Here is a 15,280-nt window from a genome sequence, read left to right on the forward strand (position 1 = left end):
TCAGACTAAGGTTCAACCATCAAAATTGAATCCTTAGACAAATAAAATGCAGAAAATGCATAAACGATAGCCTGCTTGGGTTCAAGCACAGTTGAGTAGATCTTAAGGTTTACAAGGATTCGTAAGAGGGACTTAAGTAGTGACATATCCACTTGATCTCCACTTCTTTCTCTTTCAATAAGGTACAGAAAACCATCTACAGTTCGACTTTGAATTAGTGGTTGGGAAATAGCATGATTTCTGTTTTGCTCCAGTCCCGTATCCCTGTAAATATCCAAGTTAAAACAAAAATTGGTACTGTATTAAAACTGCCAGGGTATCAATATACCAAAAATTGCAGCGCCAGGTTTTGATTACCAAAGTTGCATAATCTGCTACTAATTTTGGTAAGAAACATCAATACTGGCTTGATGCATCGATGTTGATTGGAAATTGATTGAAATCGCCGAGAGAAGGACAATTTTTCAGCAATTTTAGATCATTCTCAAAGAAAAAAAAATTCAAAGTAATAATTTTGGCTCAGTGAAAAGATCTGAAACCGATAGACCTGAAAACTGATGAATTTGTTGATACAAGTATCTCATTCTTTCGGTGGGAGTTTCATTTTTTCTGGTTTTTTAATTCAACTTTAAAATTTTTTGCAACGTTAATGTTTTCGTAACGTGTTCAATCTATGTTTGAATTGTCCGTAGTTTTTTACGACCTTGATAAAATATCATTCTTTTTGCCCCCTTTACAGAAATTAATAAGAGTAGAAAGAGATGGGCGTTTCCGGGGGTGAACTTTCCAGGAGAAATTTTACATGGAGATAATTTGCCAGAAACCGTGTACGAAATCTGTTTTATTTGTCTCATCTTTTCGTTGGCTACCCCGTTTTACATGTGAAGATGCTTTGGGGGAGTTGTCAAGGGTAAACTTCTGGCAGAGTTGGAATTCTCTCTGGGATTTTTACGAAGCGGGGGGGGGGGGGTATTTTCCATAAGAGAAAATCTCCAGGCGGGAATTAAAACCAGAAGAAAATCTTTATGGAAAAATTTTCTGCGGGAAGAACTTTCTATTGGGGGTAGGGATTTCCGGGAAACATTTTCAACACAATGAGATTCCCCTATCACCTTAAAAAGGGTCAAAAATTAATAAAAACAAGTCTTTCTTCAACTGAAAGGAGTATTTTTGTTTAGGCGGAATTGTAAGCAAAACATTTTCTGGGGGAATTTGCAGTGAGGATGGAATTGTCCGGGGGTATATCCAAGGCGGACAAATTTCACATAGGAGGAATATTTCGTGGGGGGATTTTACATAGAGGGTGGATTTTATTTGAAAAACGATCAAAAATTAAACAAATAAATAAAAATTCTCAAAGATCTGCGATGCGCAGATACCAATCTCCTAATTCAATCCTTTCGGCCGGGAGTGTGATGCTTGGTTAGGGGCAAATCATCTAAAACTTCCCGTGTTTTCCCTCAAATTTCTCCAGGTACTCATTTAGAGTTATGTCAACCCTGGCTGAGTTTACAGAGTCACACCATTTACTCCTGTTCCAAACCAAAATAACCAGCGGCACCAGGAGATTTACAACGTGACCAATAACTGTTTTTGGCTAAGAATTCTTTTTTGGCGGTCTTTTGCCACTTTTTTTACATCCCTCTTTTTTTCACATGACCTATCACCCATACACTTCTTGTACGGGCCCCTCATAAATTTCTAAGAGTACCTTTTTTGGTATTTTCATTAAAAAGACAAAGATGTCCACCTTATATTTTCAAAACTGTCTTTCTATATTTTCATAAAATAAAAAATGTCGAGAAAATCCCTGCACCCTTAATTTTTGTAAATTGGCGACCCTGTTGACGCGCCAACGTTGTTCCCAGAAGACTAAAAAGACAATGCTTATAGGAACTAATTAAGAAAACAAACCTACAAAATACATAGTGTTCAAAATGTAAAAGCTCTTAACTTAATTTACAAGAAGTATAAGAAAATATGAAAAAAAAGAACGAAAAAAAATCTAACTGATGGTTAACAATATTCTTCGTATAAGCCTAGATTTGGAGCTATTGAGATGGGAACATGTTAAGAAAACAATTCTTATTATGCCCTCCTCCCCCCTTCCTCTATTGTGCAAACATATAGCCCAAATTATATATTTCATGTGCACAATCCTAAAAATGACTTATCCCAGATTTGCCTCTCAATCACTCGGACTATCTGTCTTGGCTTTTTCTACAATTAGCCATGTCTTGATGCCTGCAAAATACTTGATTTTAATTCATTTGCCATGCTATTGTTTAAACCCGTGTACCCGTAAACTGAATAAACACTGACGAAATCAAGAAACGGAAAACACATGGAAGTATACAGTTTGGGCTAAATTTTCACATTGGGAAGGGTTGGGGGTAAGGTATAGTTGAACCGTATTAAAAATTTGATAACTACTATTTTACTACATATTATGAAGAAAGAATTATTGTCTTAGCATGTTTCCTTCTCAGTAGCCCAAATTCTAGGCTATTGTCATATTTTTCCTTGCAAAATCAAAGACCAAGAAAAAAAGCAAAATTAAAAGGGCCTTAGTTTCATCCCTTCTTGAACGTTCAGGCTAAGACTCAAGGTTTTTTATTAGTCGCTGCATTTGCAAAAAGTTGTCATTCCACTAAACTTCTTGTTTTTGTATTTACTGGAAAGGAAAGAAGGTGTGGTTTCCTCGATAATTGAAATTAAAAGTTACTAATCATGCTGACAGTACAGGGCTCTTCAGCAAAGTCTTCAGAAAGTCACCATAACGTGTAATTTTAAATTGTGAAAATTGTGTTTTTTAAAATTCAAAAGTAAAAGGAAAAAATTTTAAAGTGGCGTCAATTCATGACAATGGGGGAGGAGGGGCAAAATTATATTGCCCTGCTTTTTAGTTTAACAGATTAAGGCTCTGCTGTCTCTGCTACTAGCAGTTATAATGAGCTTTTACTGTTAGTTCTAGTACTAGCTGCTCTTTGCTGCAACTACACTAGCTTTAAAGAACGACCCAAGTAAATAAACACCAAAACATGTTCCGATGAAAACTTTAGAAAATCCATACCAAAGTATCAAATATTATGATTTTTTCAGCTTCTATTTCATTTGGTATCGTTTACAGTTGATTTACCAAATAAATGAATAATAAAAACAAATATAAAAAGACAGAAATAGGTCTTGCGAAAGTTATTTAGCGGTTTTGTCACTTTTGTCCGTTTTTACATCAAAAGGCAGAATGGTCTCAAATATTATTGGATAACAACGGCTTTAACAGTAAATATTAAAATTTATACCCGAACATTGGGAGGAGGCTTTGGGTCCTTACACCCTCCTCCCTCGATTAAATTTGTGATATTTATTACATTCCCTATAAATTTGAATTTTCTCTGTGAAATTAATCTATTTTCTCTCGATGAGAGAACTGTTGTCAGATCTGTGCTTAAATTTTTTTATTTTTATGTAAGCTATCAGAGAACAGTCTTAGGTGATCATTCAGAAATTATCAGAATGTCCTATTTTCCGGATCGTTTTTATTTTGAATAAATGAAAAACATGTTTGTACTTTACAGAGGTATCTTTCTTTGGAAGTGGACGACTGTTTGGTCAAAGACCTTACATTTAAGTGAATTATTTTATTATTTTCAGGAAGATGAAGGGAAGGTCTTTACAAAAAGCCAAAGTGGACAGCAATTCTATTTCATCGATTATTTACGTAAGCAGAAAGGTGAAGAACAACAACGATGATCCTTTTTTTTATATAAATTCCAATCAAAATTCAATTAAAGGAATTCATTATTTACATCATCCTCCAATTCTTGCATATTTATATAACTTCTTGCATTATTTATATGCCCATTAGGTTACAAGAGATCCCATAATTTGAAGAATATGCAGAGCATTCTTTAACAGCTCATTGGGGTCTAAAAAGCATATTTGGCCATACGAAGGTGGTTCAAAATCACCTTCATTGGTTAATGACAGATGTGCCGCTAAATTGATTGTTTGATAATATGTCCAGCTACTTTGAAGCTAAAAATATTACGGCTATTGACGCTTCCATCGTTGCTTACGCTGAATGAAGCTAAAAAAAAACGTGAGTTTAGATCTCGGATTCGTTTGTGGAACTCTTTAGAGAGCAAGTGTCGTCCTAAAAAAGGCAAACCAACTCATTATAAATCGTGGAGATGGCAATGCAGTTCGGCCATGCAATCAGTAATCTCCAGATAAATCACCTTTTTTAGAATCAGACAGCAAGAATCAGAACAAGTCAAAAAATGAAAGTGAAGAACAAGGAAATATTAGGTTAGAAGAACAAGGCTGTTGTAATCTTCGACGCCAACAATCTGTGGCACAAAAGCTAGTACAAACCTACAAAGATGCCTTAAATTACGCAAGTGTTAAATACAACTCATTGGGGCCCTTCAATGTTGTTTGTATTCACTGTGAAGCCCTCCATTTTCCCGAGGAAAGATCAGCGAACAAAGGTGATTCATTTAAAGATTGCTGCAATAGAGATGGTTGAATTGCATTACCGCCTCCACAATTTCCAAATGAATTGGTTTGCCTTTTCATTTTAAACTTTCATGTTAAAAAAGATTTTTTTTTTTAATTTCTTATCAATTTTTAAATCATGCCGGAAACCCCCCTCCTTGGAAAATAGTTTATGGTCCTGTGTAATGGAAAGCTTTCTCTGCTGGAGATTCTCCCATAACAAATACTATATGTAAATAATGGCAAAATTTTATAACTTACAGCCCTTTCCCCGGTAGCTGTGGGAGATCATGTCACCCCTAGACGCATAGTTGTTCGGGCTTTCAATGGAGGGAATCCTCCACGTCAAAAATTTCCCCTTGGAGAAAATCCCTCCCGGATAAATTCGGATGTTCGTTAGAAAGTAAATTTAAACTCACCTATTTATGTAACTACAAAAGATTGTGCCATAGTTGAGTGGCATTTTATGGTGTAATACGCCAATTTTGGCCCAAAGGGTGCTATAAAGCCGCCGAGGGAAAATTCTGAGATAAGTAGTTGACCTAAAATTATAAAAAAAATTATCCGTTGAACTTTGCAGCTTGAGAGAGAGTCACAGTTGCGGTGGAGCGCTCGATCCTAAAGATGCACGTAGTCCATGCAAAATAAACGGTTAAAATAAATATTTATTATACGCTTCATTTAACCAGGTTTCTTCATTGGAGGCTTGATAAAATTTAACACAATGGTGCATAATGTTGCATTAACCATTATGGAGGAGGGTCGTTCAATTTTTGTGTTGGCGAGGGAGTGTACTTCTATTCTGTAGTAGATTTGGGGAGGGGGATTACATTGGAAGATGAAAACCTACTTTTAGGTTCCTATCGGCACAAAGGTGGAGAAGTGGAGGAGGCATCGTAAGCAACACCGGGACAATCCTTTAGTGTGAGGAGGGGGTGGCAAGGGCTAGAAGAATGCGCAAATTGTCATCCTAGTTTTGCTCTAGCGTTATCAATCCTTGAAAAGGACAGAGATCAAGCTTATCAGACATACTTGACAGAAAATTAAAGTCTTTTGGCTTTGACTGCGGTCGCTGATACATCTAAGTTAATAATTCTAGTTATAATAGTAGAAGCACTGAAGTAGCAGCGGTGCTAATAGTAGTAGTCACAGTCGTAAGTAGTAGCAGTTGCTGTCGCGAGCAGTTGCTGTTGCAGTCGAAAGTTTTCGCACTCGTGGTCACAATGAGTCGCATTCACTGTTCCAAGTAGTCCCATTCGCAAGTAGCCGCAGTAGCAATTAAGTTGCATTCATATCTGCAGTTGCAAGTAGTTGCGGTTGCAGTTATACGCTGTCGAAGTTTCAAGAAGTCGCAGTCTTAAGTAGTTGCTGTCGCAAGTAGTCATAGTTGCAAGTAGTAACGGTCGCAAAATTTCCTAAATTCCAATTAAAAATAGAGGTTTAGTGGTTCATTCTTTACAGAGTTTTGGAGTCACACTCTTTACAGAGTTTGGAGTCATATATATATAATGATAAGTATTATTAATATTCAGTAATAGAATTTTGTGGGTGTGGATCGACAGTCGTCGAATTAATTTGACGTACTTCCTTTCAGAGGAGCGCTAAAATAAGGCATTCCTTGAACCCATTGTAATTTTGATTGCTTTGCGAATGCTTTTTGATCAATTGAAGATTCTCATTGTCGCATGCCTTCTAAATGCAGTTCTCATGCATCATTTTCGCCATCAATTCGTTGTAATTCTCGCTGTTGCTCGTCTTCTGACCGTAGATTTCGTTTTGTTTCTTTTTCAGCTACGATTTTATTTGTGGTTTGTTGTGATGCTCATTTTTGCATATCTTCTAGCCGCAGATTTCGTTGTGCTCCATTTGTGTTCATCATCACCTCAAGCGCTATCTATGTCTGTTGCTTTAGCTGTTCTGTTTTATTCGTCGTCTTTTTAAAAATTTGCACGATGTCGTAGATGCCAAAAAAATCGGTATAGTCTGAGAAATGATGTATTCCTCTTTAAATACAAAATTACTTTAAATTCCTCTCTAATACAAAATACTTTAAAGAAAAATTTTTCTTTCCAAAATTTAGGCTTTAAAATGAATAATCTCAAAATCGTGACTTATCTAGATTGTTTTGTTGTTTTTTTCCAATTTTCGTAAAAGTTACTAAGCCGTTTTTGAGGAAAAAGAAATTTGAGGACGATGAATTTGATATTTATAATATAGACAATTAAAACACAATTTAATTGCCTGAGATTATCATCCAGGAGAAGAAATTTTCAAGGTTTTTGGTTAACACCAAATTTGGTGTTAACCAAATACCTTATGTTAATAGACCCTAAATGCTAGTAAAACAGCGTTAGAGTATCGCGAGGATTATATTGTATCTTGTGTATAAAACGTGGATATCGAGTCTTTTCACACAATTTAATGTTCAGCAGTATTATTGACATGGAATCAATAATACTGACTCCATAATGCTAGTAAGATTACGTTAGAATATCGAGTCTTTTCACACAATTTACTAAAAAACTTTTTCCACAAAATAAGTTTTTCAAAGAAAAGTAAAGAACTCCATTAAACAAGAAATGAGCAAAAATAAAATCAAATAATCTCCCAAGCGTAAAACTACCGCAAATCAGCATCGATAAATAAATGAAACCCAAAATGAACAGAAATTACAATAAATAACCGACTCAAACTCAAAACGGGCAGAATTTAACATAAGTTGGGCTCAAAACCCCTATGCCTTCCCAAGGCCAGAACATAATTTGCACTTTACTGAAAAAAATATAAATGTTCTTACTTTTATAACTTTAATAAATCAAATAGTATTAGCATTTTGATTACTAAATATCAGTATATGTATATTAAAATGAAAATGCACATTCATTTGTATTTTTTTCAGTGAAGGGCAAGTTATCTTCTGGCCTTGGGAAGGCATAGGGGTTTTAAGCCCAACTTATGTTAATTTCTGCTCGTTTTGAGCTTGAGTCGGTTATTTTATTGTAATTTCTGTTCGTTTTGGTTTTATTTTTGCTCATTTTTTGTTTAATGGAGTTCTTTACTTTTCTTTGAAAAACTTATTTTGTGGAAAAGGTTTTTTTAATTAATTTGTGTTAGTTTTATATTGACATAGTCTTTTCAGGGAAAAAGAAAATAATACTTTAAATCTTTTCTTTTTCTAAGAATTTATAGTTTGGCCTGCTATTTGTGTGAAGGAGAAAACTTTTCAGCAATTTTTAACAACATACACCCTTTTAAAAATCTGGATGCAAATAGTGGTGTATAATTTAGTTTCATACCTCCTCTAGTTGACCTGAAATGGAAAACTTGATACCATTCGTCAAAAAATCTGCTTACTTTCTTTGATAGCTTGGATACGCTTACGCTATTTTGATTTGGTTAAATTTCAAGAGCAGAAAGAGCCCCGAAAGTTTGAACATAATACCCTCAGTCGTTCTTGGGATACTGTTGAGATGCCTTATTGGGAATTAGCTTTAACACAGTACATTTTGATTTAATCTTAAGGCAACATTTAGTTTTTAAACATAAAGGCAAATGGAAGGGTGGGTGTGGGAGGGGGACTAGTTGCGCTCCAATCACTTTCGACTTTTAAAAAGGGTTCCTTTTCGAAGTTCCTACGACAACTCTTTAGATACGAGGTGCCCTCGTCTAAACAACAACAAAAAATCATGCATTATACCCACATCGATCTTTACTATAAAAATTTCAAGCCTTCCATTCCCTTTCGATTATTAAAAAGGGCACTAGCCCTTTCAATTTCTAATCGAATGGGCCCTTTTTGAGTTTCTACGACAACGCTTTCTATAAACACCTTATATGCCCCACGGGTATAAATTAAAACCCTTACCCTAAGGGCTGTGAAGGTGGTTTTCATCCTCTAAGACATCATTTTCAGAACTTTCAACTACATTAAACAAAATGGCTATCTCAAAATTTTGATCGGATGTGTTTGGGAAAATGGAGGTCGTGAGAGGGGCGTTAGTCACTCTCCCATCACTTTCAACTATTAAAAAGGCACTATCCCTTTCAATTTCCAATCAAATGAGCCCTTTTGAAGTTTCTACGACAACGCTTTTAATAAATACTTATATGCCCCCAGGGCCATAACTTACAACCCTTGCCCTGAGGGCGGGGGGGGTTGTCATCCTCAAAGACCTATTTTCCTGAACTTTAAACTTCGTGGAACAAAATGGCTATCTAAAATTTTCTATTGGATGTTTTTGAGGAAATGTTTGGCTTGGCAACGATATTAACTGTCTTCCAATTACTGTTGACTATTAAAAAGTACACTAGGCATCTCAATTTCCAAGGAAATGAGCCATATTTGAATTTTTTACGATAACGCGTTCGATAAAAATCTTATACGCCCCCCGAGAATAACTTACAACCCTTGCCCTGATGGCTGTGGGGGAGTGTCCTCCTCAAAAACATAATTTCTATCTGGAAATAAACTACGCTGAACAAAATGGCTATCTCAAAATTTTGATTGTATGTGTTTGGGGAAAAGGTGGGCGTGAGAGAGGGGTTAGTTACCCTCAAATCACTTTCGACTATTGAAAACTGCTCTAGACCTTTGAATTTCCAATCGAATGAGCCCTTTTTCAAGTTTCTACGACAAAGATTTCAATAAAGACTTATATGCCCCCAGGGCATAACTTATAACCCTTGCCCTGAAGACCGTGGGGGAGAGTCCTGCTCAAAGGTATAATATCCTTAACTTTAAACTGCTTGGAACAAAATGGCTATGTCTGTGTGTTTGGGGAAATGGTGGGCGTGGAAGGGGTGTTAGTTGCCTTCCAATCACTTTCGACAATCAAAAAGGGCACTAGCCATTTCAAGTTCCAATCGAATGAGCCCTATTTGAAGTTTCTACGACAACACGTTCTATAAAAACCTTATAGAATTGGGGTTAAACCTTCCCCCCTGGGCACAACTTACAGCCCTTACCATAAGGGCTGTGGGGGGGGGTTGTCAACCTCAAAGACCTAATTTCCAGAACTTTGAATAAAATGGCTATCTAAAAATTTTTATTGAATGTGTTTGGGGAAAAGGTGGACGTGAGAGGGGTGTTAGTTGCCCTCCAATCACTTTCGACTATAAAAAAGGGCACTTGCCCTTTTGAATTTCCACTCGAATGAGCCTTTTTTGAGGTTTCTACGACAACACCTTCTATAAAAAAAAACCTTATATGCCCCCAGTGCATAACTCACAACCCTTGCCCTGAAGGCTGTTGGGGAGTGTCCTCCTCAAAAACATAATTTCTATCTGGAAATCAACCACGCTGAACAAAATGGCTATCTAAAAATTTTGATTGGATGTGTTTCGGGAAATGGTGGGCGTGCAAGGGTTTTTAGTCGCCTTTTAATAATTTTTGGCTATTAAAAAGGGCAAAAGCCATTCCAAATTGCAGTTTAATGGGCCCTTCTCGAAGTTTCTACCACTACTTCTTGTATAAGAAGTGCCCTGCTCTAAAGGAAAAAAAATAATACATTGTGCCAACATCGTTCTTATATACCCCCAGGGTACAACTTAAAACCCTTGCCCTGAGGGTTGTGGGGAGTGTCCTCCTAAAAAATATTTTTTTCTATCTGGAAATCAACTACGCTGAACACAATGGTTATCTCAAAAATTTTATTGGATGTTTTTGGGGGAATGATGGGCGTGAGGGGAGGGGCTAGTTGCCCTCCAATCACTTTCCACTATTAAAAAGGGCTCTAGCCATACCAATTTCCAATCGAATGATCCCTTTTCGAAGTTTGTAAGGCAACTCCTTCGATACGAAGTGCACGGGTATGAAAAAAAAAATGAAAAAATAAATAATACATTGTGCCAACATCACTCTTCACTTAGGCAGCGCTATTGCGCTGCCTATTATTTTATGTTCAGCAGTATTATTGACATGGAGTCAATAATGCTGACTCCATAATGCTAGTAAGATAATGTATCTTGTGTATAAAACGTAGATATCGAGTCTGTTCGCACAATTTTATGCTCAACAGAATTATTGACATGGAGTCAATAATACTGACTCCATAATGCTAGTAAGATAACGTTAGAGTATCGAGAGGATTATAATGTATCTTGTGTATAAAACGTAGATATCGAGCCTTTTCACACAATTTTATGCTCAACAGAATTATTGACATGGAGTCAATGATACTGACTCCATAATGCTAGTAAGATAACGTTAGAGTATCGAGGGGATTATAATGTATCTTGTGTATAAAACGTGGATATCGAGTCTTTTCACACAATTTTATGTTCAGCAGTATTATTGACATGGAGTCGTTTGAATTGTAAGATTCAGGGAAAAGAAGTAAATGACAAGAATTATTGCTGTCTCCTTTCATAATATAATTGAAGGAAGATGTCCTAACAATGCTTAGAATAGCGTTATTTGGTGTCAACAGTATTTTAAAACCACCAGCTTAATATTTTAAAACTATCATGTAGTTTTAAAAACATCAGCAATGTATGCTGATAGTTGTTAATAAATTGCCTTTGTTTTTTGACCGTATCTGTTCTTACCTTTTATAACTAATATGAACACAACACGTACTAGCCAAAGACGCGTGAGTTAACTTAACGTATGTCACTAGAATAAGACGATAAGTCGATTGGCTGAGAACCAAGGACAATTAACAGGGCATTTTCAAAGACCCCTCAGTATTCTGAATCATTAAATGACTGGCAATTGATCGGCGTTAAAGAACCCTGCAGTGTTTTCATAATTATAGCACCGAATGGGCTGAAACATGGGGTCCGTAGCAACCATGTTGTCTTAAGTTAGCATACTAAAACATATTGAGAAAAATAAAGGTTAGTCATGAAAGCTTTTTTAGAGCACACCATAAATATCATACAGTAAGGAAAAATTGTTCCAGAAATGGGACACCTCACAGCGCGCAAAGGGTTATCTCTTTAGGGTTATGGCAGTTGGGGTCCTTTGGATCTCAGCGCGCAATATTATATAACAATATGTGAGGTTGATGTGTCCCAAAATCCTTAATGGAGAAGATAACAGTTTTCTTTACTGGTCGTTATTTATGCTGTCTTCCAGAGTGACTGCGTTTCTCTGAGAATAACGAGTTCATAATGTTAATAACGAGTTAACGACATTAATAACGACTTCATAAACGCTTCTAATGAAATTTTAAGTTGCAGTCTTTGTGACAATCTGGTAGATAGAACTGAGTTGTTTTTCTTATCCTGCTCCATTGGTTATCCCTTAACCACTTTTAGATGTCGGAAAGGAGTTTTAGGTGAGTTTTTAGTATATACTGAAGTGTGATATCTGTATTTACCAATCTTGGTTGCTGGTGGTTGTCCCAAATATTCAGCAATACTGATGACAAGAAAACAATTCATTTATTGAGCGGATGTCTAATATAAAAATAATTGCTGCTGTCAAATAATCATCCCCGTCTATTTTTGGATATTTGATAAATTCTATAGGTTTAATTAAATATTTTATGCAGAGGTGACTAGATGTGCTTCGGACAGGAAGCGAAGGGAGCCACAGTATATCTGATTACTCGGTAAAAACTTACCGTGAAGTAAAGTCATGGCGTGAGCATACATTCCTTAATATAACACCAATTAGTGCAATTACCTCAAGTTTGATTATCTCAACTCACGAATGAATTTGGTTGTTTGTATCACCACCCAAGTAAAAAATCAACAAAGCAAATATGGTAAGTTTACGAACCAATTAAGCCCAAATTAATTGATTAGTATGTTCGATAGTTTTCAATAATGATTATCCCACAATTAAAGGCACAATACCACTTTTCATCAAAAGAAAACTGAGCTGAAGTGGATTCTAGCGCAGAATTGCGCTGTGTCCAGCTCGTTTCCTGTGCCAATTCCTGGCAAAATTAAACTTCCAGTCCATTCCAGATGAAGGGAAGATAAGGCATACAATTAAATTGCTCATTACACATCTACAAGGGCCTTTTGGAATCCCACCCCTTCTCCACCAGACGAAAAGATCAGTAAGGTATCGAGGGGGGAAAACCCCTTCATATACGGAATAGTTTTTCTTCGTTTTGAGTTTCAATGTTGCTCCTTACTTTCAGTTAAAGAATTTCTGATCGTTTTTCAAATAATGCCGGTAAATCTGGCTCACCTTCCGTGAAAAATTCCCCCTAATCATGGGAAACTCGTCTGTGAAAATTTCCTCCCACTTAAGATACACCCCCCCCCCCCCCGTAAATATCTTGCGGACGATTCAATCAGAAAAATTTTCCTCCGCATGCTTTCATTTGAAAAAGACTTTCATTTCTAATCGTTTTCATGATTACTCTGGAAATCCCCCCTTCCGTGGAATTTTTTTCCTGGAAATCCAACCACTGAAAAAAGGCTCCCGGAAAATTCCCCTAGAACATCTCCACATGCAAAATTGAGTTGGCAAAGAGAAAGTAAGACAAATAAAGAGAATTTCGTATAAAAATCCTATTAAATACCTCTAGTGTAAAATTTACCCCGGAAAGTTCACCTCCCAGTTTTTAACTCCCCACGGAAAATTCTCCCTATATAAACCCACCACAAGCACAAATCCCCCCCCCCCAAAAAAAATATATATCTGTATACTTCCCAATAAAAAATACTATACGGAAACAATGGGCAAATTTCATAACTTGCAGGCCTCTCCTCACGGACTGTGGGGGTTCATGTTACCCCTAAAGACACATTTATTGGATTTTTCAAATATTCTGAACAAAATGAATATATCAAAATTCTGATCAGACAAATTTGGGGAAAACAGTGGGTAGGAGGGTGGCTAGTTTTGGTCACTTTAAAAAGGCACTAGAACTTTTAATTTCCGTTCGAATGCACCCTCTCTCGTTCTTCTAGGACTATTATTTTGATACAATCATCCCTGAGAGAAAAAAAAACGAACTAACAAAAAAAAAACAAATAAACACGCATCCGTGATCTTTCTTTTAAGATTCCTTGACATTTTGAGGGTGTTTCCCCCCTTTTTCGAGAATCGGGCAAATTTTCTCAGGCTTGTAGATTTAATGGTTAAAACTAAACTTGAAGAATCTTAAATATTTGGAATCAGCATAATAAATTTATTTTTTTGATGCATCAATTGATTTTAAATTCTTTTTTTTAGAGTTTTGGTTACTATTGAGCCGAGTCGCTCCTTACTTACAGTTTATTACCACTAAATGTTTGATTGAAAGGTCTTTGGTCGGCTACTGCGTGTTTACCAGCTTAAATAAGATTTTGCTGTTACTTCAGAGAAAGAAAGGGGGGTAGTCTGGATAAGAGAGTTCACCAGAAGTTCAAGTTCAGATCCTTTAATGCTGTGTCGGGATCAGAGTAGCAGTGCTAGTAAATACAAATATTTTTAATAGTGTTACCAACTTTACTTTTTGCCCGGGACGTAATTTGCTACAGAGCAGAGGAGTAATCACCTTCGCCGACCCCATATTTACCCCCTCCAAGCTGAAATTTATTGTCTTCAAAAATATTATAGAAGCTAAGCCTACATAATTCAAGTATCCATAGAAACAGATCAGTTTTCTTTAGTATGTCTCTGCCTTTATGGTCCCATATGGCTCATTTTTCACTGTCATTTTCACTTGAATTGAAAAAATTGCCCCCCCCCCAAGGATTTTACTGAGATTACGAAACTGCTTTTTGGTAGGGGGAGGCAGTGGCAAATCCAGAGGGGGGCAAGGGGGCGCCCCCTCTAGCGAGCCTTTTTGAGAGACAAAACACAGGAGACAGATGTTTCATGTTTTTAACGCCAACTAATTTAATCTTGATATTTTTGTTTGTTCCTCTTCTTCTTTTTTTATCGGGATCAAAGTCTGAAGCTGTGTTATGAAGTTCGTGTCTTCAACTTCATTTATCTTAAATTATGCATTTAAGGTAAGGTCGTTAAAAGAAATATGAATATGGTATTGTCTTGGACAATTTCGTTTGTTTTGATTTCTCAGGAGTATATCTCAATAACAGGTGTAATCCTCGAGGGATCTTGGGGAATAGAGAACCTCCCTGCAAAGAGTATTAAAAAGTTGATCCCCCACATAAAAAGGCTCTACAAGATCCGTAAAAAAAATTGTTTAGCACCCCTATCATAGAATGGGGTTAGATTTTACATAATCAGCTCCAATCCCCTTCAACAGAAGACATTTTTTTGGCAACGATAGATGCAAAACAAAATTATACTTCTATTCAGCTTTTTCTTTCTGGAAATGTTTTTCAAGATGGGTGGTGAAAAATCTCTAACTGTTTTGGTCTTTAGCAAAATTTATATAATATCCAGTGAAAGTAAAATTCAGTGAAATTACTGAAACAAGATAAGTATTTTTTGGTTGAAGGGGGTCACTTCCTGCGGAAAAAATAAGGCATGAAAGCCACAAAAATTACACATTTTAAAGTAGCAAAATTATAATTATAGATTATATCCCTGGCTACGAATGGCTCAACCAAAAAAAGATCATAACAGTTTTAGTCCTATTCCCCTTTCTCCGAAAACCTGGATCAGCCCTGCGTCATTGTGCAATTATAAGTATGATAGCTTTACAGCACTGTGCATAGATAATATAATTTATATATTTATATATTATTATCTATAATTTATATACAATGCTTTATGGTGACAGCTGAGAACAAAACGAATATACGGAACCCTATCTTGCGGATAGGATTTTAAATGAACAGGGAAGATTTAACCCAATCTTTATCTGAAAGTGGATTGGCCAGCTCATGAGTTAGAACTTAGTTGATCAACATTATAACGGTG

General features: G+C 36.2%; 1 protein-coding gene and 1 long non-coding RNA gene across 5 annotated transcripts in view; one reads left to right on the top strand and one right to left on the bottom strand.

Annotated features, from left to right (window-relative positions):
- Nucleotides 1-3,813, top strand: part of THADA (Thyroid adenoma-associated protein homolog) — a 223,851-nt gene extending 220,038 nt beyond the window's left edge. For all 4 annotated transcript variants that reach the window (XM_089092152.1, XM_089092155.1, XM_089092153.1 and 1 more), the window contains exon 26: nt 3,655-3,813. In XM_089092152.1, the coding sequence (XP_088948278.1) occupies nt 3,655-3,753 (99 nt within the window). In that variant the 3' untranslated portion in view covers nt 3,754-3,813. The remainder of the gene's footprint in view (nt 1-3,654) is intronic.
- LOC148950121 (uncharacterized) lies at nt 1,326-12,615 on the bottom strand. The gene is made up of 3 exons (XR_016141989.1): nt 12,069-12,615; nt 4,920-5,042; nt 1,326-2,244 (listed from the first exon to the last, which is right to left on the bottom strand). It is a non-coding gene; the product is annotated as an uncharacterized LOC148950121 (long non-coding RNA).
- Nucleotides 12,616-15,280: the final 2,665 nt, after the last annotated feature.

This window comes from Artemia sp. Qi Xiang Cuo, chromosome 7 (assembly GCF_049724085.1).
Source record: "Artemia sp. Qi Xiang Cuo chromosome 7, ASM4972408v1, whole genome shotgun sequence".
Classification (NCBI taxonomy): domain Eukaryota; kingdom Metazoa; phylum Arthropoda; class Branchiopoda; order Anostraca; family Artemiidae; genus Artemia; species Artemia sp. Qi Xiang Cuo.